At 44.4% G+C, this 25,128-nt stretch overlaps 1 protein-coding gene across 1 annotated transcript in view; it reads right to left on the reverse strand.

Annotated features, from left to right (window-relative positions):
• The window catches only part of SYTL3 (synaptotagmin like 3), an 81,700-nt gene extending 56,886 nt beyond the window's left edge, over window positions 1-24,814 (reverse strand). Inside the window, exons 1-3 of the mRNA XM_055087412.1 lie at window positions 24,553-24,814; window positions 21,542-21,760; window positions 9,855-9,919 (exon numbers count right to left, since the gene is read on the reverse strand). Coding sequence (XP_054943387.1) covers window positions 9,855-9,919; window positions 21,542-21,760; window positions 24,553-24,662 — 394 coding nt within the window. The 5' untranslated portion in view covers window positions 24,663-24,814. The remainder of the gene's footprint in view (window positions 1-9,854; window positions 9,920-21,541; window positions 21,761-24,552) is intronic.
• Between the last annotated feature and the right edge of the window lie 314 nt (window positions 24,815-25,128).

The raw sequence follows: 25,128 nt of genomic DNA on the forward strand, positions 1-25,128 counted from the left end.
ACCTAGAAAAATGGTACAGATGAACCGGTTTGCAGGGCAGAAATTCAGACACAGATGTAGAGAACAAACGTATGGACACCAAGGGGGGGAAGCCACGGGGGTGGTGGTGGTGGTGGTGTGATGAATTGGGCGATTGGGATTGACATGTACACACTGATGTGTATAAAGTTGGTGACTAATAACCTGCTGTATAAAAAAAAAATTTAAAAATAAAAAACTGTTGTCTATAAGCTTCAGAATAAAGACTAAATACCTAATAAAATAAAATAAAATGGTTTCTTGTTTAAGTATATGTGTCTGGTCTTTTAAAAAATGTATTCATATAAATAGTTTACTGTCCGATTGTCAAGATACTCCCTGGAAACTACCCTAGTCAGTAGTTTAGTCTAAACATGTAAACATATGAATTCTGAATTCAGAAATCCTATTCAACTATTTCACCTTGGTTTCCCATTCTGTTCATTTAAATAGGAAAAGCGATGACCGAGAGTGCGTTGGTCTTGACAATTCAGGACCAAAGATGTGGGCTGCCTAGACAGTCTTATTATCAAGGGGTAGTGGACAGAGCACGGAGGATGGCGGGAGAGGCAGAGACAGAGAAATGGTCCTGGTCGGAGCACTGGGGCTCAGAAGGCAGCAGGGAAGCCCTAGTCTCCTGGCGAATATTTGAGATACAAAAAATATGTACCTGGGGTGAATCGATAGTTTCAAAGAAACCCGGACAGTCTAAACAATTCAATTTTTGAGTTGCTGCTATGGACAAAGTCAAAGGCATCATGAAACCAAAGACGACCAAACTCAAGAACCTGCCTCCAGAAGATTATCACCTAGAAACACTGGTTGAAAACAAAGTTCAAATGTCAAGGTCTAAAACAAACAAACAAACAAAGTCAAGGTCTTACTTCACTGCATTAACCATAATCTGACTTGATAGTTTCTGTTTTAACCAGTTTAGGGTTTTTGTTTTTTTTTTTTTTTGCGGTACACGGGCCTCTCACTGTCGTGGCCTCTCCTGTTGCGGAGCACAGGCTCCGGACGCGCAGGCTCAGCGGCCATGGCTCACGGGCCCAGCCGCTCCGCGGCATGTGGGATCTTCCCGGACCGGGGCACGAACCTGTGTCCCCTGCATCGGCAGGCGGACTCTCAACCACTGCGCCACCAGGGAAGCCCTCTAACCAGTTTAAATGGACCAGTCTAAACATCTGTCAGGGACGTGACAAGCAATGCAATCAGCTGGGAAAATCACTTCTTCTGAAAATCATTTCACCACACTCTTTTCTGGGTACCTATTTTGTCTTTTCCTCCTAAAGAGAGTAGTGAGAAGAAAATATTCAACCGAGTAAGATGCCACATTTTCTTTAAAATAAGACAAAAAGTACATGCAAAATTTTATACCTGGAAATAAACATGACTTCATAAAGACACCCTCTCATCAAAGTAAGCACTAGGCACTGCATTTGTAACTTACAGAAAGCTTGCCTGAATCATTTTTGTAGAATCCTCTAAATTGCGGGTGAAGGGCTTTTCTGAGCCAATAAGTATAGAGGGTCGATAAAGGCAGGGCCTTGTGATAGAGTCACTACATACATACTGGTACCCACTTCTTTTAATTCACAGACCTGAGTGTTTCAGGCACACACAGCCAGTCAGATGCTGTCATGATGGCCCTGCAATCAGATGGACTACATCCAAGAATAACTCTGAAAAGTCACACGAAGAACTGAATCACATTCACCACTGAGAAGGGGAGAGAAAAGTTATTTCCCTTCATAATTATTAGGCATAGTATCATCCTGGTTAGTTATATAGTAGGTCCCCAAGACCATTAACAGAAGCTCTGTCTAAAGTGAAGCTTTCCTACACGATTTCCCCAATTATCGACAATAGAGTAAAAACCACAATATCTTGTTTATATACCACATTTGATCATTTTTAAACTTGAAAAGTACTAGTATTAAAAGTATTAGTGCCATGACCTTTCTGCTTTAAAGCTCAAATATCAAGTCATAAAATGTCACAGTTGTAAAAATATTTTTTTTTAAAGAATAAAGTAAAACATGTACCTACCTGTACAGCAAGGAGCCAGAAGAGGGCACTATCTTTATATGCTTAGCAGATGCCAAAAGAGTAAGTAAAGATGGGTTTCAGTTTGTTTTCTAGTTATTAGTGATCTAGAAAAGTTCCATCACAATTGTTCATTAAATTTGTTACTTTACCAGTGCCTCTCAAACTTAAAGTGCATAAGAAGAATTACCTGGGGACGTGTCAAATATAGTCAGACCCTGTGTCCACGGGGTCTACATCTGTATTCAACCAACCTCGGTGGAAAACTTTCAAAAACCAAAAATTCCAGAAAGTTCCAAAAAGCAAAACTTGAATTTGTGGCACACTGGAGACTATTTACATAGTATTTACATTGTATTTACAACTATTTACATAGTATTTACATTGTATTAGGTATTACAAGGAATCTAAAGATGATTTAAAGTATATGGGAGGATGTGGATAGGTTATATGAAAATACTACACCATTGCATATAAGGGACTTGAGCAGCCTCAGATTTTGGTACCCAAGGGGTACTGGACCCAAACCCCGTGGATATCAAGGGATGTCTGTATATACTCTTGGGTCCCATCTGGTCCCACTGAATCAGGAACTTTGAATTTAATATGAAAGAGCCCTCAGCTGATCCTGGAGCAGGGGCCTCAGAAGCGGCAGTAAAACCCTCTGCAGGGAGATTCCAAATGCCTGAGGGTGGAGGGGGAGGTAACAGTGCCAGAAGGGCAGGGCGCTGCCTAAAGATGCCCTGGATGCCCTTGAAGATCTGTGCATTTTGATCATTTTGATATACCACAGGTGAAATGTGACTATGGCATATAAGGCATTAAGACAACAAAACTAAATATTAAATTACAAGACCTTAGAGGGAAAAAAAGCCAGTCTATAATCAGAAAAAAAAAATTTTAAGGAAAGCAAAATATTTAAATACTTTTCATATCATCTCCCTGCAAAAATGGAGAATTGGGGCTCATTTTTGGTTTTAAATCTTTTTAATGGTTGGAAAACTAGCAAAACAAACTACCACAATTAATACCTATTCTTCTTCATTGGATTATTACTTACACCTGATCTACTTTCGAGGGGAATTTGGGGAGCATTTATCTTAAATGGCACATATCCAACAGGACCATTAAAAGAGATAAGTAGAAACATAAAAGAAGGAAATTGGGTGACAGAGGGCATGCTGATTACTGGAATTACTTCAACTGGACGTTAAATTTAGCTGTAGGTTTCTGGATGCCAAAAAGGAAAAGAACTCTAAGTTTTCGTTCTTAGGTGCCTAGTCGGAGCCACCACTGGCAATGGGTACCTACTACATACAGCAACACCTGTTATCTCCAAACAGCTCTATCCTTGCTTCATTCATTCACTTACTCGTTTGCTCATAGCTCATACCCTCAAAGAATTCAAAATCTGGGTGTCTCATCCACGTGGTCAACCCCACCACCCTGCCAGGGCTCGGGGCTGGGGAACAAGGTGAGCGGTGCCCCGAAGCTGTGCAAATCAATGGCCCTGGGTTACAAACCAATGGGGAAGGGACTGATTATGGAACAAATTGTACTGAGAAAACTGATGCTTGGGAGAATAAAGTAAAATTAGATCCGGCCTCCTGATGCATTGTGAAGAGATGAACGTAAATAAAACATAGAAATTAGAAGTAAATACGGACATCCAACCGATGGCAGGATAAGGAAGGAGTCTTTAAGCATAAAAGAAAGAAATTATACAGGAAAAGGTAGATGTGACTATCAACAAGGAAAAAAAAACTCTATGTCAGAAAACATAAAGATACATATTTAACTTACAAGACCAAAGAGGGCAAACACCCTTAATATGAAGAACATCTACAGAAAGTCAAAAAGGTGGAAAATATTCAACCCCATTAGTCATGACAAGAATTTAAAGTAAACAGCAAGTAACTATTTTGGATGACAAATGTGGTTTTACCAGATGACAAAGTTGCTGTTGTTTATTTTTAAGGACAGTTCCTATTGGTGAGAAGGGTACATACACCCTTCCTGGAGGCAACTTTCCAACCTTTCATCTTGTCCTGCTTCTGGCAATATTCAGAGCCATGACAAAGATTTATCTACCAGCGTGTTCACTGCACTTTTATTTATTATTTTAATAATATTATAAGCTCCCAAAAATGTAACAACAGAACTTGAAATTCCTTAACTTTACAACAATAGCAATTTGGTTAAATAAATGCTGCCACATTCCAATGATGGAATGAGATGCAGTCACCAGAAATCATATAGTAAATGACATTTAAGGATATGAAAAAAAGTTCTTTGTAAATTATTAGGTGAAGAAATATCAGTATAAAAGCCTATATACCATTTGATCCCAATTTTGTAAACACATTAGCTCAACTCATGAAATTGCCTCTATTCAATTTTTTTTTTAACCTAAGAACATCAATTCCTTATGGCTTAGTCTAAACGCTTTTTTAAATGTGTGTGTAGAAGAGTTATCCATATATGTACATATATGGATACATATATTCACCAAATAACAGAAATGACATGCACCAACTATAAACAGTTCTCAGGGTGAAGTCACCATATTTTTAACATGGTTATGCTTTTCTTCATTTTTCTTTTTTTTTTTTTTTCAATGAATGTATATTAGGTTTACATTCAGAACAAAATTACAAATATAACTTGAAATCATGTTCAAGAAGACAGGATGTAATGGGGGCCAGAGTGTGGTGAGGGGGCCGCTCTTGGACCCGAACCTGCCAGGGTCGGGTGAATGAGCGCACGTTTCCCCGAGGGGAGTCTGGCAAAACACGTCAAGCCTCTCAAGTGTTCACACGTCTGACCAGTCACTCTCCTTCTAAGAATCTGTCCAAAGGAAACGAACAGAGATGCCAAGATACCTGTACATGCTGTTCATTGCAGAATTATCTATAATATGATAATTTGAATACAGTGATACACTCACAGACAAGAGGGAACAAGTTAATAAATGGTAGTACATCCATCTGATATATGTTATGTAGTCATGAATGTATGTTGGAAGGTCTTAATAGCATGAGGACATGTCTATGCTAAGCTGAATTTTAAAAGCAAGACAAAAACCTACATATACTCTGACCACAAACACACTTTAAAAATTGCTAAGTCTGGGGACTTCCCTGGTGGCGCAGTGGTTAAGAATCTGCCTGCCAATGCAGGGAACACGGGTTCGATCCCTGGTCCGGGAAGATCCCATGTGCCGCGGAGCAACTAAGCCCGTGCACCACAACTACTGAGCCTGTGCTCTAGAGCCCACGAGCCACAACTACTGAGCCCTCGTGCCACAACTACTGAATCCCGTGCACCTAGAGTCCGTGCTCTGCAACAAGAGAAGCCACTGCAATGAGAAGCCCGCACACCGCAACGAAGAGTAGCCCCAACTGGCCACAACTAGAGAAAGCCCACGCACAGCAACGAAGAACCAACGCAGCCAAAAATAAATAATTTTTTTTGCTCTGCAACAAGAGAAGCCACCGCAATGAGAAGCCCGCACACCGCAACGAAGAGTAGCCCCAACTGGCCACAACTAGAGAAAGCCCACGCACAGCAACGAAGAACCAACGCAGCCAAAAATAAATAATTTTTTTTTAATTGCTAAGTCTGTATTTGCACCCACATGCACAGGATCACCTAGAAAGAGGGCCAGGAGAGTGTGTGCATGTGTGTGTGTGTGTGTGTGTGTGGTGCGCGTGTGTGCAATTAACAGTGGGTTTTTTGTTTTTTGGGGTTTTTTTGTCTGTGCGCGTGACATGTGGGATCTTAGTTCCCCCACCAGGGATCAAACCCACGTCTCCTGCAGTGGAAGCGCGGAGTCTTAACTACTGGACCTCCAGGGAGGTCCCTAACTAATAGTAGTTTTAACCAGTGGTGGGATTTTTATTGCCTTCTGTCTATTGTTCTGCATTTCCCAAATATTCTGCAATGAATAGGCATTACTTCTATAATCAGAAAATAACTTATTTTAAAAGAGAAAAGAAATCTCCCCCCTCACAGAGGATGGAGTATGGAGAAGCAGGTGGAGTCATGGAGATGAGCTAGGGGCCGCAGCACTGGAAGAGAGAATGATGGGCCAGAGGAAGAGTCAAGAGACGGGGGTGGGAGAAATGGCAGTATTTGCTGACTGACTGGATATGGGGTGGGGAGGAAGAGAGAGGAGCGAAGAAGGATTCTGAGGTTCCAGGCTTGGGATAGGGAACACAGGATGTGGAGCCCGCCTCCTCAAGGGCCCCAGTGAGTCCCCCCTCCTGATATCCACACCCTTGTGTGGTCCCTACCGCCCTGAATAGAGCTGACCTATAGGATACAGCAGAAGTGACAGGGTGTGACTTCTGATGCTAGGCCATAAAGATATTGATGGAGACAGAAAATAGAAAGTAGGAGAGTGGTTACGAGGGGCTTTGCAAGGGGAGACCGTGGGATGATAAGTTCTGAAGATGGACAGTAGTGATGGTTGCAGAACAAGTGCATGTACTTAATGGCATTGAACTGTAGAGTCAAAAACGGTTAAAATAGTAAATTTCATATCACGTATACATTTCACCACAATAAAAAAAAGTTTTTAATATGAAGATGGATCGCAGAGCTCTGCCTTGGTCTGTCTTGGGTCACTTGCCCTGGGGGAAGCCAGTCGCCATGTCGTGAGGGCCCTCAAACTGCCCCGTGGAGAGGTCTAGGCGTGGAGGAACCGAAGCCCCCCTGCTAACAGCAGCACCAGCTAGCCAGGTACGTGCGGGAGCCCCCAGAAGGCAGATCCCCCGACCCCAGGCAAGCCTTCAGCTGAGGATAGAAACCATATAACATGGTAATGTTAATTGTTTTAACCCACTAAGTTTGGGAGGAACTTTTAACCCAGCAATAGGTAACTAATGCCTAGAAAGAGGCGCAAATTTGAGCTGTCTCGTCTCCTTTCATGGTTTAAGCCACCATCTCATTTTCCTAGCTTCCACTTAGGATGCAGAAGGCTGGAAAGAGCCGTGCTCACACCCTTACGACAAACACACTAGGTAATATGCAGAATCACACTTTTTCTCAAACACATCAGAGCACCGAGGTGGCAGCTGGCTGCCTATTAGGGCCCAGCAGGGAGTGGGAGAGGCAGCCGGGAGTCAGGGAGAGGGGGAGGGGCCTGACCCTTCCTCTTCACCAGCACCCACTCAGCAGCGGCCCTGGCCATGTGTGCCGCCTGAGCTCACCTCCCTGTGCTCCCTCGCTGGTCTCCTTTTGTCTTTCCAGTCCTCCAACAATACCTGTTGAGCCTATTCCCTAAACTAAATTGTTTCCTTCAAATCTGTGTGGTTTCTGTTTTCCTACCTGGCCCTCAACTGATAGAGCACCCAAACTCAGTTCAGTCTCTTCTGGGGACAGAGAGAAGTGTGGTAGAGTTCCCGCCTGTCCAGATAAAACTGCAGCATCCTAGCCTGGGCCACCTTCGCTGACTCGTCTCCTCCCCACCTCCCCCCACCTGCGGTCTGGCGCACGGTCCCCCTTGTGAGGCCCCTAACGTGGCACTTTTCTTCATCTCGCCACGCCTTCCGAGCCCAACTCTACTAAAATCGGACAATAGGAAAATGAGGCACCGCAGCATTTGAGGAAGCATTGAAGAGAAGGAAGGATTCGTTTTTTCTTTGGTTTGTTTTATACGTTGGGAAGAGACGACAAAAATTGAAAAGGATGATTTATGCTTAGGCTTTCATTCCTCCAATTTTTTTCCTCACTGATGTTTTCACTCTGGTTGGAAAGTCACCGGACAAGAACGAGAAACCCGGGAAGTCAGTCTCATTTCTTTCCTCCTCCCCTTCCTATCACCAGGATAACCTACTTCTTCCTCTCACTCAGAAGAGGAAGAGTGCTGGACACGCGCACGTGCACACACACGTATTCCGGCCGGCAAATCAACGTCCCTATCCGAAGTAATGGTACCGAAACTTACAATGTATTACAAAAATTCTGAGATGTCTTCAGTGAGTTGGTTTGAGAAATAACAGAAACTTCACTCTCTACAGACTTTTGAGCTAGAACTAGATGTGAAAAAAAAATGAGAGTCTATCTACCGCCTGAAGAAAACCCTAGCCTCCCCACCAAAATGTATTTTCAAGAAACAAAACAATAAAATGTATAGGAAGACTCCAGACTGCCATTGCTCGCTTAGATGACGCAATGGATATAGGCTGATGGTCCCAAGGGAGCAAACACTGCTCGGAAGATGAAAAAAATCTTCGCGATCTCAACCGTGTGCTCTGCTCCCAAAGGCCTCCGTACATAAATATGTAGCGATAGATATGCAGTATATCTGGGATGGGAAACTTGCATGCACTGGTAATATTTAGGGAAAAAGTGTTAACAAGGCTGTTTGGGAACTAGAGAGGGGACACTGGAGAAAAAAGGATTGAGAAACACACGTCTAGATAAAAATCATACACGCTGCATTTTTTTCTTTTTGGCTGGAGCACTCCCATCAGCATATATTCTGCCAGATTCCTCATAAACTCAGCAGAATCATCACTCAAGAAATTGAGTAAGAAGAGCCAGGAATGTAATCCAGGGGAGAAGTTACCGCCGACTAAATCTCGGTGCACGGTGCTTTCATGAAAGCCGATTGTCGAACTCGGACGAATGGCTTCCTTTACGCGCCAACACACACTTTGGTTGAGGCTAAATAGCTTATTTCTCCACCTCAAACTGTTACTATTCCCCCCACCCACCCGAAAAAAAAAGTGTTTCCAGCCACCCACATCCCCGGTAGGTCAGTCCAGGCTCCCCTGTGCGCAGTCCCCACGGGGACGCACCACAGAGACGGGCGCCACCCGTGTTACCACCGCGGGCGGGGCGGGTGTACAGAGCATGCTGCCTCTGCTCTATTCTGATGACACGTGCGTGCGCCTCTGCCTGATAAGTTATCCTCTTATCTGCACAGCTCACATGCTGTGACGTGGCACTTCTGTAACCAAAGCATGACCTGTTTCCTCCATGGCCTCGAGTCCCAGTTACTAATCACACCATTATGTCAACTTTGCAAGTACTTTATAAGACATCCGGGGTACACAAACCAAATACACCCCTCCACTCACATAGTCACATGTGCTCACCTCACAGTCACCAGTATCTGCTAAATTCTAACGCAGTTCACTCACTGTGGTCTTCAGTCATTCATTCAATCATTTTTTAAAAAAATATTTATTTATTTATTTGGCTGCACCGCGTCTTAGTTGCGGCATGCGGGATCTAGTTCCCTGACCAGGGATCGAACCCAGGCCCCCTGCATTGGAGCGCCGAGTCTTAACCACTGGACCACCAGGGAAGTCCCATTCAGTCATTTTGATCAAGGTTTGGGGCTGTAAGGAGCTAATAAGATTTTAAAAGCACCGTTTCTGCTTGTGGAGAGAAAGAGAAGGGCACAAATAATGATATAATATGAGGCATTTCAACAATTATGGAAGAGATGTATTTACAAACCGGGGTTTCGGGAGAGGGAGACATCACCCCCAGAAGCAGAAGTCAGGGAAACTTCATGGAAAACAGGTGGATTTCAGCAGGGTTAGGGTTGGGGTAAGTGCGGGTACACAGGGAAGCCCCACAAGCGAAGGTGGTAAACCGCATGAGCTGAGGGACAGAGGCAGGGAAGTTTAGACAAAAGGAACAGGAGGGCTGACCGGACAGAAGCCCATCTACCGCGCCTTGTTAACGTTTTTCATATTCAAAATCTTAATACCAAATGTTTTAAAACTAGGAGTATGTCATTTTACTTTAGTAAACATTTTGAGAGCGTTTACCTTCAGTTGGAAATTTCTTCGCTCGTTCCTCAAAGAACCATTCTCCAGTTTTTATTTTCACGTTTCTGAAAAGCAAGCAGAAAGGAAGCCTCAGAGAGAGATGTGGGTGGTGCCGTATTTGGCTCATACAAGATAGGGAGATATCATCAAAACATTAGTCTGGCAAAGGACCTCAGAGTTCAAATTTCTGGCCCAAATCCCTAACTATACAGATTTCCCATAGAGATTAAGTGATCTGACTAGAAAGCAGCAAAGCTGCAAATCTGAAAAAGAATATATGTAAGAATACATTTTATATATATGTATATATATATATATATACATATATATAAACTGAATCACTTTGCTGTACACCTGAAATGAATACAACATTGTAACTCAACTATACTTCAATAAAAAATAAAAATAAGTAAAATAAAAAGAAAGATAAGATTTTTTAAAAAGCAGCAAAGCTGGAGTTTCTGCTTGGGTACATTTTACCCTGCATGTCAATGTAATGTAACACAATAAATATACAAGGAGAAACAAGGCTGCCATCAAAATGATCAATTTAGCATGTTTATGGTGGGGAGCAATGGCATGAAGGAAGATCAACAAAGAAACTCAGTGCTGTCTATTTAGCTAAGAAAGAGATCATCCTTAGGTTAGGCTGAGGTTAGTTTGAGCTAACTACAACATTTACCAAGAGCCAAAAGAGCAGATTCACCAGAGAAGTTTCCTGGGAGCACCTGAAGTCTGGGATATGGGATCAAAGGGCTTCACTGGAGATTTGGGGACCACTTGAGAGACAGGGGACGTGATCTCTCATTGGGAAGCCGGTCTGACAGCGGCTTCCTAGGCATCTCTACGTCCCCTCCCATCCTACTCACAGGCACGGCAGCACGGGAGCACGTTGTACGGTCACCGGTTGAAACTGAAGTCCCAAAGCCTGTTTTACTCTTGATAGTTTCCAAGTTTCCAAATTTCTAAAGAAACCACCCTCAACCTCAAAGAGCCTCAGAAAGGTAGAATTGTCAATAGCCTTTCAGGACATAAAAAGTTAAACACACAGATACTATAAATTATTCACACCATTAAAATAATGTGCCGTAAAACTTGTCAATTCCTAAGTCATGCAAATTTAAGAAAAATGAAAACTTCAGTCAAATTCTCTTCTATAAGTACTTACTGAAATACATTCTCCATTAGGTTCTTTCAGGCTATATATGATCTCAAATGGATGTTAAGTTAATGCTTACAAATGCAGTAAATTCACAAATATATTGCAATCTACATTTTTTTTTTAAGTATCCTATCTTTCTCTATGGAGCTTTAGTAGTTGTCAAAAGACATCAACCAACTCCCTCCCCTTCATCTTGTTAACAACTATTATATTCTCTGATTAGTATGCAAATGATTATTCCCAACGCTTAGTGACCAGAACAAGGAAAACATACGCAGAGCATTTACGAATTTTGGCAACAGAATTTTGATAATCAGTCACTATCATTCAGAGCCAAAGATATATAAAACATGCAACTGTGATATACCACTAGAGAGACGGGAAACTTTTCATCCGTAAAATCAGAAACTCAGATATCTAATCTACTAAATCGACACAAAACACATGAAGGAGAACTCAGCAGCTCAACGGAAGTTTTCCCCTCTGGTACTTGAAGGCAAGCAGAGGATCAAAACCCAGGGAAAGTTCGCAGAGATTAACGGGGGGCGGTTCTTTGAATTCACGCTCCTTTCAATTGCCACACCCACAGCTGCTCTATTTCTGAGGACGCTTCCTCCATCCTTATACAGCGGGGCAAAGTCTAAGGGGAGAGTCGGAGAGGAAAATCAAATGTGGAAACAAGGAGGCCTCCATCTGATAAACAAACGTCACTTCCTGATGCTTATTTTCCTGGGGGTGGTGACCCTTCCAGCTCATCTCCTCTCTCACACTCTCCAGCCCATTACCTGTGACCAAAAGCATTTACATATGAGACAGGTGCTGGGGGCGGGCATGGCCTCAGACTGGACCTGAGAGAGATCGGAACTAAGAATTCAGCGGCAAATCAAACCATGAATTTACCGTCAGCTGAGCTAGCCAGACACAGGCCACCGCTGAGAAGTAACCACACCCGCAGAGGCACAATCATGAGAAAGGAAGAACAGCTGAGGGGACGGAGGAGAGGAAGGTGAAAACGCAGCATAAACATTTTATTTTTATTACATTTTACAACATTTTATCACAAAGTCCTCTTCTAACCCTGGTTTCAGAACCTATATGAGAAGCAGATAAAGTAGAATATTCGTATCTCCTAGTGCTATAGCCATCTAACGTTACCATCTAATCATCTAACTGAACCCCAACGGGTTACTTGTGAAATTCCAGCAGGGCCTTCCTTGGCAGGGACAGATTTGAACACAAACCCACAGGTCTCTTAGGCTTCTCTGTGACTAAAGAATGGAAGGATAAAAGTATCACAGGCCTAAACCATACGATGACAAGTACTTCTTGCATTTGAGGCTGTTTCCTTTGAGAACTAGATTGGAGCTGGATCTCCATAAACACTTTTGCAGAATCAGCTGTTTCAATAAGCATTTATTCCCTAATGGTTTTCATAAGGGCTCCCAGTCCACACAAATCCCAAGTGTTATAAGAAGGATCATTTATGGCTGTTACTGTCTAGGACAGAGGTGAGCAGATCTTGCAGTGTCTCTGTCCTCATTAGGGTCAACACAGGGTTGCATGACTCACCGTAACCAAAGGAAACATCGATTATTTCTCTCCCCCCTCACCGATGACTCAATCAGAATTTGGAACATTTTCTGAACCCAGCAGTAGATTAACGGTTTTAAATTTCTCCCACAGAATCATGACTTGTTTCTTTAAAACTTTTTCGATCAATTGATAAATCCATCTCAGAAAGCAAAATCCAAGGATGGTGAAGAGAGCAAGAGATCTAGAGTTCCATGTCTGACTTTGCATGAACTCTGCATGAGGGTCACTGAAACTAGAAACGCCAAGCACACGGTACATCGGCAGCTCTTAATAAACTGCTGGAGGTTCCAGCATCCATTTTCATAGCCTTGAACTCTGCTAATGCTGTCATTTCATTAGCAAAAGAAAAATAACTGTTGAAAAGCACTTTGCAAATTCTCGCATGCAAACGTTCAATAATACGATGAATGGGGGACCCTAATAGAAACATATTCAATAGTCTGACCTCATTACTATCGCAAGCAGTGAGCCAAAGAGGCCTGCTGGAACGCACTTTTACTTTGCATTCAAATTACTAGCACCTGCAGGTGGGTAAGCTGTCACATCCAAAGCACATGCTTTATGCTCCAAGAAGAGTCAGCATCGTGTCCCTAGAACTGCTCAATGTATTTCTACCATTCAATGAACAAGAGGTAGAAAATTCATCTGCATGCCAGGATTCTCTGAATGCCTTAAAGACACACATCTCCCAGGCAGATCTGTGCTCTAACCAGTGCCCCGAAGGCAAGGAAGCCTCAAGAAAAGCCTTGGTGGCTTATGAGACAAACAAGCTATAAAAACACCAAAAGCAGCAGCCAAATATTGTAAAACTAAGATCAACCTAATTTCTTTGTACTGGCTTGTCCAACCGCTTGGTAATTCCCAGCTGAAGTGGTCCTATGCACCCATACAGTTGAAAAAAATTTTTACTTCAAATAATCTTATACCTAAGGCGGTTTTCAGTTACAAAGCAAAATAATGAGGTTTTTTTCCCTCCATCAACTAGCTCAGTTGATCTGATTTCAATGTTCTTACGGGAAAAACGACTGATCATTGTGATTAAATCCTAGGCAACCAGGAGTCAGAATCAAGATGAAGATAAACGATTTCAACCAAGCAGATACCATCACTTCTTGCAAAACATGAATAACTCTACTTAACTGCAGAGAGAAGGCAGGTTCTCCCCCCCGCCCACACCCCCCGCCCCCCGGCGTCCACAGCCACGAGCACAGCCGAGGGACACGGTGGGGCTGGTGACTACGTGTGGGTTGATGAATGAATATCCCCACCCCTGCAGGGAGCACCCCGAGAATTGAAGGGAGAAGGTGGGACCGACATGGGTGGAGCCCTGGTGGTACCGAGGCACGATGTACCTCACACCCTCTAAATGTGTAGAGGGGCAGGGATCTCGAACTCAGGCACCGAGCAGACACTCCAAACGGAGAGAGTGGCTAAGGGATGAAACAAGAGAGAGGGGTGGGCACTGTCTGAGCTGCAGAACCCATGCCCCGTTTTAAGGCATTACAATGATCAATATCAGACATGGAGCAGGCCAACAAAACAAAGCCTGTGGGCTGTCTGCAGCCTGGTGGCCGTGAGTTTGTGATTCCTGGTTTCTTACATCAGATAATTAGTCAATGAAAGAAGTAACAATTCTACTGCAGCTGGACAGAGCTGCACTTGTTAAAGCCTCAAACAGAAATCGAGTTAGACGTCGTGCATCACCCTGTCTTCCCCATAGATCTAAGAAGGGACTCCACCACCCCCGACAGGTCACGAGACCACAGAGACAAGGAGCGTGTACTCTGTTGGCAAACCCTGAACCTGGATGTCTGAAGACAACGCAGAGCCTCTGACAAAAGGCCACGGGCAGGAGAAACAGAGTCCTGCAGACCAGGAACGGCTACTCAAGGTGCATCACTGCGGGAACCAGGGAAAGTTACAGAAAGCAGTTGTCTTCAAAAGCATTTAAAAACCGCCTCCATGAAAAGGAAACAAAGACATAAGGAAAAGCCAGGCTGAAGTGAAGAGACAATAGACTAGAATAAAGGAAGAATTTACAAAACGAACAATGCAAACGCAGAACAGCAGCTGTTTTACCAGCAGGAAAGAGCAGAATGGAGAGTCTGGAAAGCTGACTCAGTTATGCTTTCGCAGAACATGAGAGAAAAAGACATTAAATATTGAAGGAGAAAATAATACAAATGTAGGATAGAGAACAAGGCCAACCTAAGTTATTCCCGAAGAAGCCAGGGCAAGTGGCATAGAAGAATAATCAGAATAACTAGACCGGACTGAAGAAAATGTTACCGAGTCAAAAAATAAGCAAACTCCCACCTCACACCCATTACCGGCTACCATTAAAAAAAAAAAAAACAACAGGGCTTCGCTGGTGGCGCAGTGGTTGGGAGTCCGCCTGCCGATGCAGGGGACGCGGGTTCGTGCCCCGGTCCGGGAGGATCCCACATGCCGTGGGTGGGAAAGTATATTTGTAAAGCCACTATGAAAAACAGTATGGCGGTTCTTCAAAAGATTCAAAACAGAACCACCATATGACCCATCAATTCCACTTCTGGGTATATATCTGAAAGAACTGAAAGCAGGGTCTCAGAGAGATGTTTGTACACCCATGTTCACAGCAGCATTATTCACACAGAGCCAAAGGGTAGAAACAACCCAAGCACCCATCAGCAGATGAAATGGACCAACAAAATGTGATCCATACACGCTAAGGAATGTGATGCAGCCTTAAAAAGGAAGGAATTCTGCAATATGCTACAGCACGAATGAACCTGGAAAACAGTATACTTAGTGAAATAAGCCAGTCACAAAAAGACAAGCACTGTATAATTCCACCTATGTGAGGGACCTAGAGTAGCCAAATTCACAGAGACAGAAAGTAGGATGTAGGGGCTTGGGGGGAGGGAGAAATAGGGAGAAATGTTTAATGGTTACAGAGTTTGCGTTTTGCAAGATGAAAAAGCCTGGAAACGGATGGGGCTGATGGTCGCATAATAACGCAAATGTGTTACCTAGCCGAGTTGGTTGCCCGTCGCGCAGCAAGCCGAAACGCTGGGACGCTGAGGTTGGCAGCAAACAGCGCAGAGACAGGGAACAGACCTCAGATCCACCTCCTGGAAGGCAAGGGGCTCCAGGCATTTATGGGATGAAGGATAAAGAAGCAGGGCGGTCTGAGCGTGGGGAGCGTGGGAGGGAGAAATAGGGAGAAATGTTTAATGGTTACAGAGTTTGCGTTTTGCAAGATGAAAAAGCCTGGAAACGGATGGGGCTGATGGTCGCATAATAACGCAAATGTGTTACCTAGCCGAGTTGGTTTGCCCGTCGCGCAGCAAGCCGAAACGCTGGGACGCTGAGGTTGGTAGCAAACAGCGCAGAGACAGGGAACAGACCTCAGATCCACCTCCTGGAAGGCAAGGGGCTCCAGGCATTTATGGGATGAAGGATAAAGGAGCAGGGCGGTCTGAGCGTGGGGAGCGTGGGGAATGGTGATTGGAAAAAGGTGGGTCATCGCCCTTCTGCGCAGTAACTAGGCTATACAGGTCTATGCACGTGGGAAGATGGAGGAGCTCAGCCCAACCTGAGGATGGCGTTTTCTGCCCTCTGACGTCAAAAGGTCACTGCCGGGACGTTCGCGCATGCCCAGTTGGAGGGTTGGGCCAGTCTTAACCAGTTCGGCTCAAACTAGACGCAGCTGACTCCAAGTTCCTGGAAAACAGCTCCGGCAAACATCTCACTGTTTAGGACAATCACTGAGGGCATGCAGGTCTTGTAGATGACCTTGATGAGTGAAGGCCGGTGAAATGGATTTGACTAACGATTACCCATGGTTTCAAATGTATTTAATACCACTAAACTGCACACTTGTAATGGCTACGATGCTGAATTTTAGGTTATGTGTATTTTGCCACAGTAAAAGGTAATTTTTTAAAAAACAAAACAAGCAAATCCAAGAGACAGGCAGCTCAAAGGAACTTTCCTTATTCATAAAAATCAATGTGGAGAGACTCAGACCCAGGCATGTACTGGAAACTGTTTTTAATTACAAGGATGCATGCTTCTAGTACATAAAATCCAGATGATCAATAAAGAAATAAAAATAAAGCTAGTCTCCAATGTCTCTGTCACATTAAATTCCAAAAGACAACGATAACACATTAACTGAACTTTGAGATGAAAAGTTGGGACTTGAGATTTAAAAGCCAGTGAGGTCCTTACTCATGAGAAAAGGCTACCGAAGGCGTCCTCAGATAGGCAAAGGCTTAGGACACATGCCACCCACATGCTCTTCTAGGAAGAAAAATCTTTGAAGAGACACTTCAGTTCACTGAAAATGAATCAAAATAAAGGACCTGCAAATTGGGAAATCATGGTCTCAAAGACACCTGCATTCATGAAACAGTGCAGCAGTGGAATCGTCTAAAATCGGTAAATCCACCCACGACTTCTGTTTGGCCCTGGAATGCACTCTTGGTCTGATCTATGGACATGGGTCTGTTATTGTAGAAATTCCTGTGAACACATGACTGGAAAGGACGTACAAGCCTGTCTGGCATCCCTACGTCCCCAGTATCCTTAGCTCTCGCCTACCTTTCAGCCCAGAGTTTTAAGCAAGGCAGCACTTCACCACCACGCTGAGTGCCAGACTGGGAAAATGGCCTCCTGGCACTGACCTTCCTGCAGGGCGAAAAGTTTCCGCTGAACTGAGCGAGCTGACAACTTCGAGTATGAACTCAAGGGTATGGAAAGCTTACTCATCTCAAAAAGGCTTTAAAAGCGAGACCTGCCGTGACTACTCAAGTGCTGACCACAGAAGAAACTGCAGCTTCAACAGCAACAATAAAAATGATACTCAAACTACTGTGAAAACATTCCCTTCAGTAAGCACGAAATAAGCTTTTCAAAAATAAACTTTTTCAAAAAGTATCCCATAAATGTCCACTTTTTCACTATATGTTTGGTGACATAAGGCTTCAAAGGCTGTTAAGTAATCCTTACTCTCATTTGGCCGATGGATAAAAAGAATATCATGATCCTTTACGTAATTATCATCTATCCTGTTCCCACAGAAAGCAGTGTACCTATGCCATGTGAAACAGCCAAGCTTTCTTGTGAGAACTAAAACGGATGCTATCTCCAAATCAGAACTAAGAAGAAAAAACTGTATTTCAAAGAACAAAAGGCTTTTTCTCTGTGAAGTTAATCTTAGTGGCTAACCTTTTGAAAATGTATGGCTAACCTCTTGAAAATCTATAAATGTAAGCTATGTGAAATATTATACTCAGTATATTTAACTTGTCTATGTACTTTTTCATGTGAAACGAATTAACATAGTTCCTATCGACAATGCTAAAAATCAGATTAGAAAAAAGAAGAAATCAAGTTTTGAAACAAGGAGAAGCAGTAGAAAATGTCACTTTAACCTTGGCACCAAGCCAAAATCCTTGGCCAAATCTGTTAAACCATGGCTGGCATTCAGTTTCTTTGCCATCTTTTATAGAGTTACACCTTTCACCCACTTGAAGAGCAGAAAGATTTACAATCTAATGAGTTGGAATTCTTCCATTCTCGTGCATTCGTCATTTGCCTTGTGGATATAAAGTGGTGATTCGGTATTCTACCGAAACGTGGGATTATGAAAATACTGGGAGTATCAGTCTGAAATTTGAAAGATTACATTTTCCAAATTCTAGGAATCTGACTCTCTCTTCTTTCCTTCTCCCAAATCACCCCTCTTCTGATGGCTCCTGCTAAGGATAACACACGGCCCCCATCACTGGAAGCAACTTTCAACCAACCTTCCCTTCTAAGTCCTTTCCAACTTGCCTTTGTTTACCTAGTTCTTTCTGTTGCTTCTCTTTTACTCTCTATTTCCTTTTGTTGTTCCAGTTAAGCATGAAGAGCTATCAGTTTTGCTAGTCCTCAGAACTTTTTTTCACTTTTCCCTCTTTCGTCCCCTATGACCAAGTTCCATCACCCCTTTGGTGAACTGTCCCTCACGTTCCCCATCTCTACTGCCGCCAGCCTCATCCCTTCACGCCTCGTTCACTGAAAAGACTTTCACCTGCTTCATTCACCTTCATCTTCCCCTCCTGAGTCTGTCCTGCAGAATGCAGGCAGACTTTCACCTGGCTTTCTTCTGGCAAAGTGTGTATGCTCACACCCCATTTCCTACAGCCTCCAATCCAAACTCTTCCGAGTGGCTTTGAAGACCCCATCCCTCCAGGCAAGTCTCCCAGAAGGCAGGAGAAGGAGGAGATCAAGAAGGGATGGGATAAATTAGGGGTTTGGGATTAACAGATATACACTACTATATATAAAAGAGATAAAACAACAAGGACCTTAGAAATTTAAAAAGAGAGAGAAAGAGAATCATTTCTTTGATATATATTCTTCCAGATAATTTTGCTTATGTATCTTTTTTAAACTGAAAGAAAAGTGTACCACAAGGTTTTATAAGCTGCTCTTGAAACTCACAACAGCTGGTATGCATCTCTGTGTTAACAGAGCACCACATCACATTGTGAATGGCTCTGTAATAGTCTACTGGATTGTATGTGTTCATTTTTACCATTAAAAATAATTTTGGATCACTCGCAGTGATTTAAATTTAAAACAAAAAGAAGAGACGGGACTCTGGAGACCAGGTTCTAGGCTTACTGACCGCATGGGCTTGGGCTCCCTTGTGTCTCTAAGCCTCCGTTTCTTCCCCTATAAAATTGGGATAATGGTGGTAGCTGTCACGTAAGATTGTTTGAAGATTTAAATAAAACATTTGGTGTCAAGAAATGCTTAACACAGCCTCCCACGCGGTGAGTGGTCCACACTCATACCCACGATGTTCCCTCTCCCTGACAATGTCTGTCTCCCTCTCTAATCCCAACCCGCTTCCAGAAATGCTCCCACCTGGGTGCTCTGGGAAGTCACCTTGAGCCAGTTCAGCCCTCCCTCGCCTCTCCCTCCTCTGAGTTCCTGGGGTCCTCAGCAGAAAACCTGCCCAGAAGGCAGAAACCTCAGGTGTCTTCTGGACCCTCAACACAAGCCCAAGGCCAGCGCTGGTCACAGGACTTTGGCACTGACTGCAGCAATCTATACATTGGTTTTGCTTGTTTAAAATTGCTACCCTAGGGCTTCTTCTTTCTTGATTTTAAAACCTATTTTCTCTCCTGTTCCCACAGCAAATCCACTTCTTGAGGAATGAGTCTTAGGCTGAGGAAGAAGCAGGGAGAGGAAAATGATAGGGTCAAAAACCTGTCCAGGTCCCAGTTCAGTTGCGACTATCGCCTATCCTCAAGTTTTACCAAGCCTTTTCTTTGGTTTCGCCCCAGGATTGGAAGGCAGCCCAGCGTGGACAAAACTAGAGAGAGAGAGAGAGCAGAGAGCTTCGAAGAAAGTAGGCGGGGAGGGGGGAGTTGGGTTATAAATTACTTAGCTCTCTCCCCAAAAGATTTCCTATGTCAGTTCACTCAGAGCAACGCAGTCATCTTAGATAATTTGAAAAACATCCTTATTTCAACATAAGGAAGCTGGGGTTTCAGAAATGACGCTTCGCGAGCTTAGAGCGTAAAGTTGCAATGCCCCGGGCATGGTGCCCTCCGGGGCAGACATTTCAGCAGGGCCAGCTTCCTGGGAGGTTGCCTCAGCTCCTGTCCTATAACCCTGTGGCTTAGAGTTAACCACTAGGTGAAGAAAAAGTGCCGAAGAATTTAATACCTTACGACGCAGTGTTTATCATTAGTGTTTATCGACCAAATCTATATGGTTGACTGGAGAGCTTAGGACCTTTCCTCCTCTCTCAAGAGCCCAGACCTGCTTGAGCACAAGTGCGGCCAGGGACTCTCAGTAAATCTTGGTCTTTCCCTCTCAAGCTGAGAAAAGCCTGCAGGGCATTGGCTTCACAAACTGAGGAAACGCGTGATGTGTGGAGATAAGAGATAACTCTGACCACGTGGGAGTGACCTGTGCTGCTTCAGAGATGGGGAGCTTAGGGACAGGGAAATCTGGTTGAACAACCTGCCTTCGAATGACTGGCTGAAATACATTAAGCCTTGCGAAGGGATGGGAAATGTAAGGAGGTTAATATCAGGATGCCCATAGACACAATGCTCCAGATTTAGGGGGACAGAAAACGCAGCTGCTGTGCCCACACTGTGTAAGCACCTCTCACAGTCTCAGTCCCCTGGTCACTCACGCATCCACAGCAACATTTACAAGTTGTTTTCAAATCTCAGTCTCTGATTCCACTCCTAGATTCACACCAGGCGAGCATATCTACCTCTCGTAAGTTCTGTGATGTCCTTGTGCACGCTACCCCACGAGAGGCAGACACTCCCCGTGTTTCCAAGGAATTGACGACCAGCCCGTTCGTGCTTCGAACGGTGTGAGACCAAGCCACAGATGTTCTTTATCATTTTCAAAAATGCTAATTCCATGGTTAAAATATTTTAAAACCTCACAACATCAAAAGATTAGAATAAATGTAGATTCACGCTATCACTAATAGAAAGCATACCCATTTCTTTAGTAGAGCATCCAATACAGGTCAGCTTGCCTCCTTCAAAAAGGCCTTAATAAAGCTGCGCAGGACACTCTAATATTCTCTATGTTACAATTCACTCCACTTTTCCTCAAAGAGATAAATTAAGCTCTAAGAAAACTAACAAAATGAACCAGGTAAGAAATTGAAAGGAATCTTAACTCCTACCTTAACTGCCCCTCAGCCATTACAAGCAAACTTGTAAATTAAAAAACAAAACAAAACAAAACTTTTTTCATAGAACAAAACGCATTTTTGAATTACAATAACTTCCACTTCTAGAAAGGCAGCTCCATATTAAGCGCTCTGCAAACATTTCCCGGTTAAGTTTGAGGAGTGACAGCTGTCTTTATCAAGTTTGTCCTGGACCATCTCTGAGGCTCCCTGGCCCATCCTCACCTGTCCTCAAAGCACACGGTGCACTTCCAGGCACGGGTCGCCCTCAGGAACACTCGGCACTTGGCGCACACGCGGTGGCTGCAGCCCTGGCACACGGCCGCCCGGTTCAGCAGGAGCCCCAGGGCCTGCTGGCAGCGGGCACAGGACTTCTCTTTGTACTCCTGGCTCCCGCTCTTCGAGCCTTTCCATCTGAGATGCTGCAAGTGTGTCTTCAGTTTCCTGTGGCCCAGAGAGTTAAATGATAAGAAGCGATTGAGTGGAAGGACAGATGCCAGCCAAATTCCTACATGGCGAGGGCCCCAACAGCACCACCCATGGCGAGAAAGACGGGGCTTTGGCATCCAGCACCCCCGGGTTCCAACACGGCTGTGTGAACCAGGATCTCTTGCAACGTCCTGGAGCAGAGGCTCAGAGGTTCTCTCGGCTGTGCAAGCCTTACCTCCCAGGGTTGCTGTGAGGATTAAATGGCAAAGCATAAACACTAAGGCTGGCACGGAGGGGTTAGCTGCTGATTTTGCTCTAGGTTCATCCCTGTGTGCCCAAAGGGCATTATAATAGCAAGCAAGAAGAGGAAGAATGCAGAAAATGGCATCAATTCTAAACTGCAAGGCAGGGAATGATCTATAAATATACGGTATACATGCCTGCTATTGTCTTAAGTTCCCCAGTAAAGTTATTTAACTGATGCTATGCTTTTTTTTAATGGAATAAATTAAAAAAAAATTTTTTATTGGAGTAAAATTCCTTTACCATGTTGTGTTAGTTTCTGCTGTACAATGAAGTGAATCAGCTATATGTGTACCTATATCCCCTCCCTCTTGGACCTCCCTCCCCGCCTTTCCCCCACATCTAGGCCATCACAGAGCACTGAGCTGAGCTCCCTTGATGCTATGCTTTTGCTACTGTTTTCTATGGGTGGTCAGTTACTTTCAGTCCCTATTTCCCCAGGACAATAGCCCTAGTGCAAAGGCACATTACATTGGACCCCAGAAGGTATCATTAGCCAGAATACTCTTTTATGAAATGTCTTTGTTACTTACTTTTATTATTTAAAAAAATTTTTTTGGAGTATAGTTGATTTACTGTTACTTACTTTTTTGTTGTTGTTGTTTTTTTCAGTACGCCGGCCCCCCACCGCTGTGACCCCTCCCCCTGCGGAGCACAGGCTCCGGACGCGCAGGCTCAGCGGCCATGGCTCACGGGCCCAGCCGCTCCGCGGCACGTGGGATCTTCCCGGACCGGGGCACGAACCCGTGTCCCCTGCAACGGCAGGTGGACTCTCAACCACTGCGCCACCAGGGATGCCCCTCACTTACTTTTTTTTTAATGCTTGCTCTCATGTCCTTTCTTTTTAAAAAAATTTATTTGTTTATTTTTGGCTGCGTTGGGTCTTCGTTGCTACGCGCGGGCTTTCTCTAGTTGCAGTGCATGGGCTTCTCATTGAGGTGGCTTCTCTTGTTGCAGAGCACGGGCTCTAGGCGCACGGGCTTCAGTAGTTGTGGCACTCGGGCTCAGTAGTTGTGGCTCGTGGGCTCTAGAGCGCAGGCTCAGTACTTGTGGTGCACGGGCATAGTTGCTCCACGGCATGTGGGATCTTCCCGGACCAGGGATTGAACCCGTGTCCCCTGCGTTGGCAGGCGGATTCTTAACTGCGCCACCAGGGAAGCCCTACTGTTACTTACTTTTAGAAGAGAGAAGCTAACCCCAAGAAACAAGCTTACATCCAACTTTCAGGATTTGCTCTAGAATCAGTACCGTTTGGAACAAAACCTTTTACCACAGTATCCATGTTACTTTGTTGATATTCAAAACGATGCTTCTAAATCACCGAAAGATCTTGAATCATCAAAGAAAAATCCATTTTGTTCAGTGTATTTTTTTAGTGGAAGAAAATATAAGTACACGTAGAGAGCTTTGGGATAACAGGGGAGGGTAGAAAAAGAACATTGTACCTTCTAGTTAACCAGAACTTTTCGCTCCTTCCTCAGACATTTGGTGGTCCAAAGTTTTATTTTATATGTTTATTTTTCTTGGCAGACTCTGAAGGAGTTCTGCCATTAAAAACAAAGCAGGGCTTCCCTGGTGGCGCAGTGGTTGAGAGTCCGCCTGCCGATGCAGGGGACGCGGGTTCGTGCCCCGGTCCGGGAGGATCCCACGTGCCGCGGAGCGGCTGGGCCCGTGAGCCATGGCCGCTGGGCCTGCGCGTCCGGAGCCTGTGCTCCGCAACGGGAGAGGCCACAACAGAGAGAGGCCCGCGTACCGAGAAGAAAAAAAAAAAAAAAAAAAACGAGAGAAAAAAAAACAAAGCAAAACCAAAAAGCCTATTCCATTTACTTATTCTCTAGACCTCACACTCTCCATAAACATCGATCGATAAACAAAGCATCACCATATTAAAGATGGACCTTGACAGCTAACCACGGACACCGCCCAGCCCTGCTTTGTTAAGTGTTAAACTAATGTCCAACAGCCCGCCGAGCTCAGAGAGAGGAAGGAGGCTCTCTGTCGACAGATCAGTCGGAGAGCAGGCTGGGCAGGTTTCCCCTTCCCTCGAAGCTGGCTGGGAAGCAAAAGAGAGCAAAGAAAAGGACAGGAATGGATGCCAGCAGATTTGCTGTTTCTAAGCTGCTTTCTTTGTGCCTTTGGTTACCACCAAAAATAATTTAGGAAAACCCTTAGCCGGAGGTCTTTCCCTTGAAGGGCGTATGAGAAGCCTGGAAGCTTCCCTTGAATTATTCCTGCCAAGTAGGCAAATGGACGAGCTGACAGACAGCAAACTTATCACCAAAAAAAGGCATTATTTTAACGGAAAAACAAAAGGCATTCTTTCCCTTACCATCCCCGAAGCTTAGTGACACAGCAAAGGTCACCTCCCCCTACAGCCCTTCATTCCGACTCTTGTCAGACGAGAAGCTGGGTAGGAAGCAAGCAGCAACACGCCCGGTAGAAGCAGCCTCCAAGCAGAAAAAGCCAAAAAACGAAAGCATCCCACCCACTAAATGACAGCATACCGTATCCTTTCCTCCTCGATGTTTTGAACCTCCCGGTCCCGGTACAGGACCTGGAGGATCACCTCGCGTTCTGATTCCCGGAGGGATTTCAGGCTGACTTCTTGGGCCATTTCTGTCTCTTCCTAGACCCACGCTGAGGTTCTACTGCATGGCCTTGCGCTCCTGTCCCGTGGATGAGCTCAGAGCGTCCAGCGAGAGCCCCACGTGCTTTTGAAAGCAATCCCTTTCCTATTTCATTGGCAGCTGTGTTGCTTGCGGCTCTTTTTTTTCTTCCTTTTCAACTGTCACACTCCTCAGGAGAAGGAAGTTCCAAGAGGCCGTCCCTCGGTTGGGATGGTCGCTCCCAGAGCCTCACGCCACCAGGGGAGCCTTTTCCCTGGGTCCTGCCGCAGCCTCTGACATCCGGCTAAGTCAAAAGCATATCTTTTTTCTGAGGTTTTGCCAGAGATTGTTATAAATTATGCAGGGCCCCCTGCAGATAATTTCTGCAAAGCAGAAGTAATCCTCAATCGGAGGGAATTTACGAAGAGCAGTAAGAAGCGTATCAACGACTTATAGCAGTTAACCTTCCCCTTC

The sequence above is a fragment of the Physeter macrocephalus genome, chromosome 10 (genome assembly GCF_002837175.3).
Source record: "Physeter macrocephalus isolate SW-GA chromosome 10, ASM283717v5, whole genome shotgun sequence".
Classification (NCBI taxonomy): Eukaryota; Metazoa; Chordata; class Mammalia; order Artiodactyla; family Physeteridae; genus Physeter; species Physeter macrocephalus.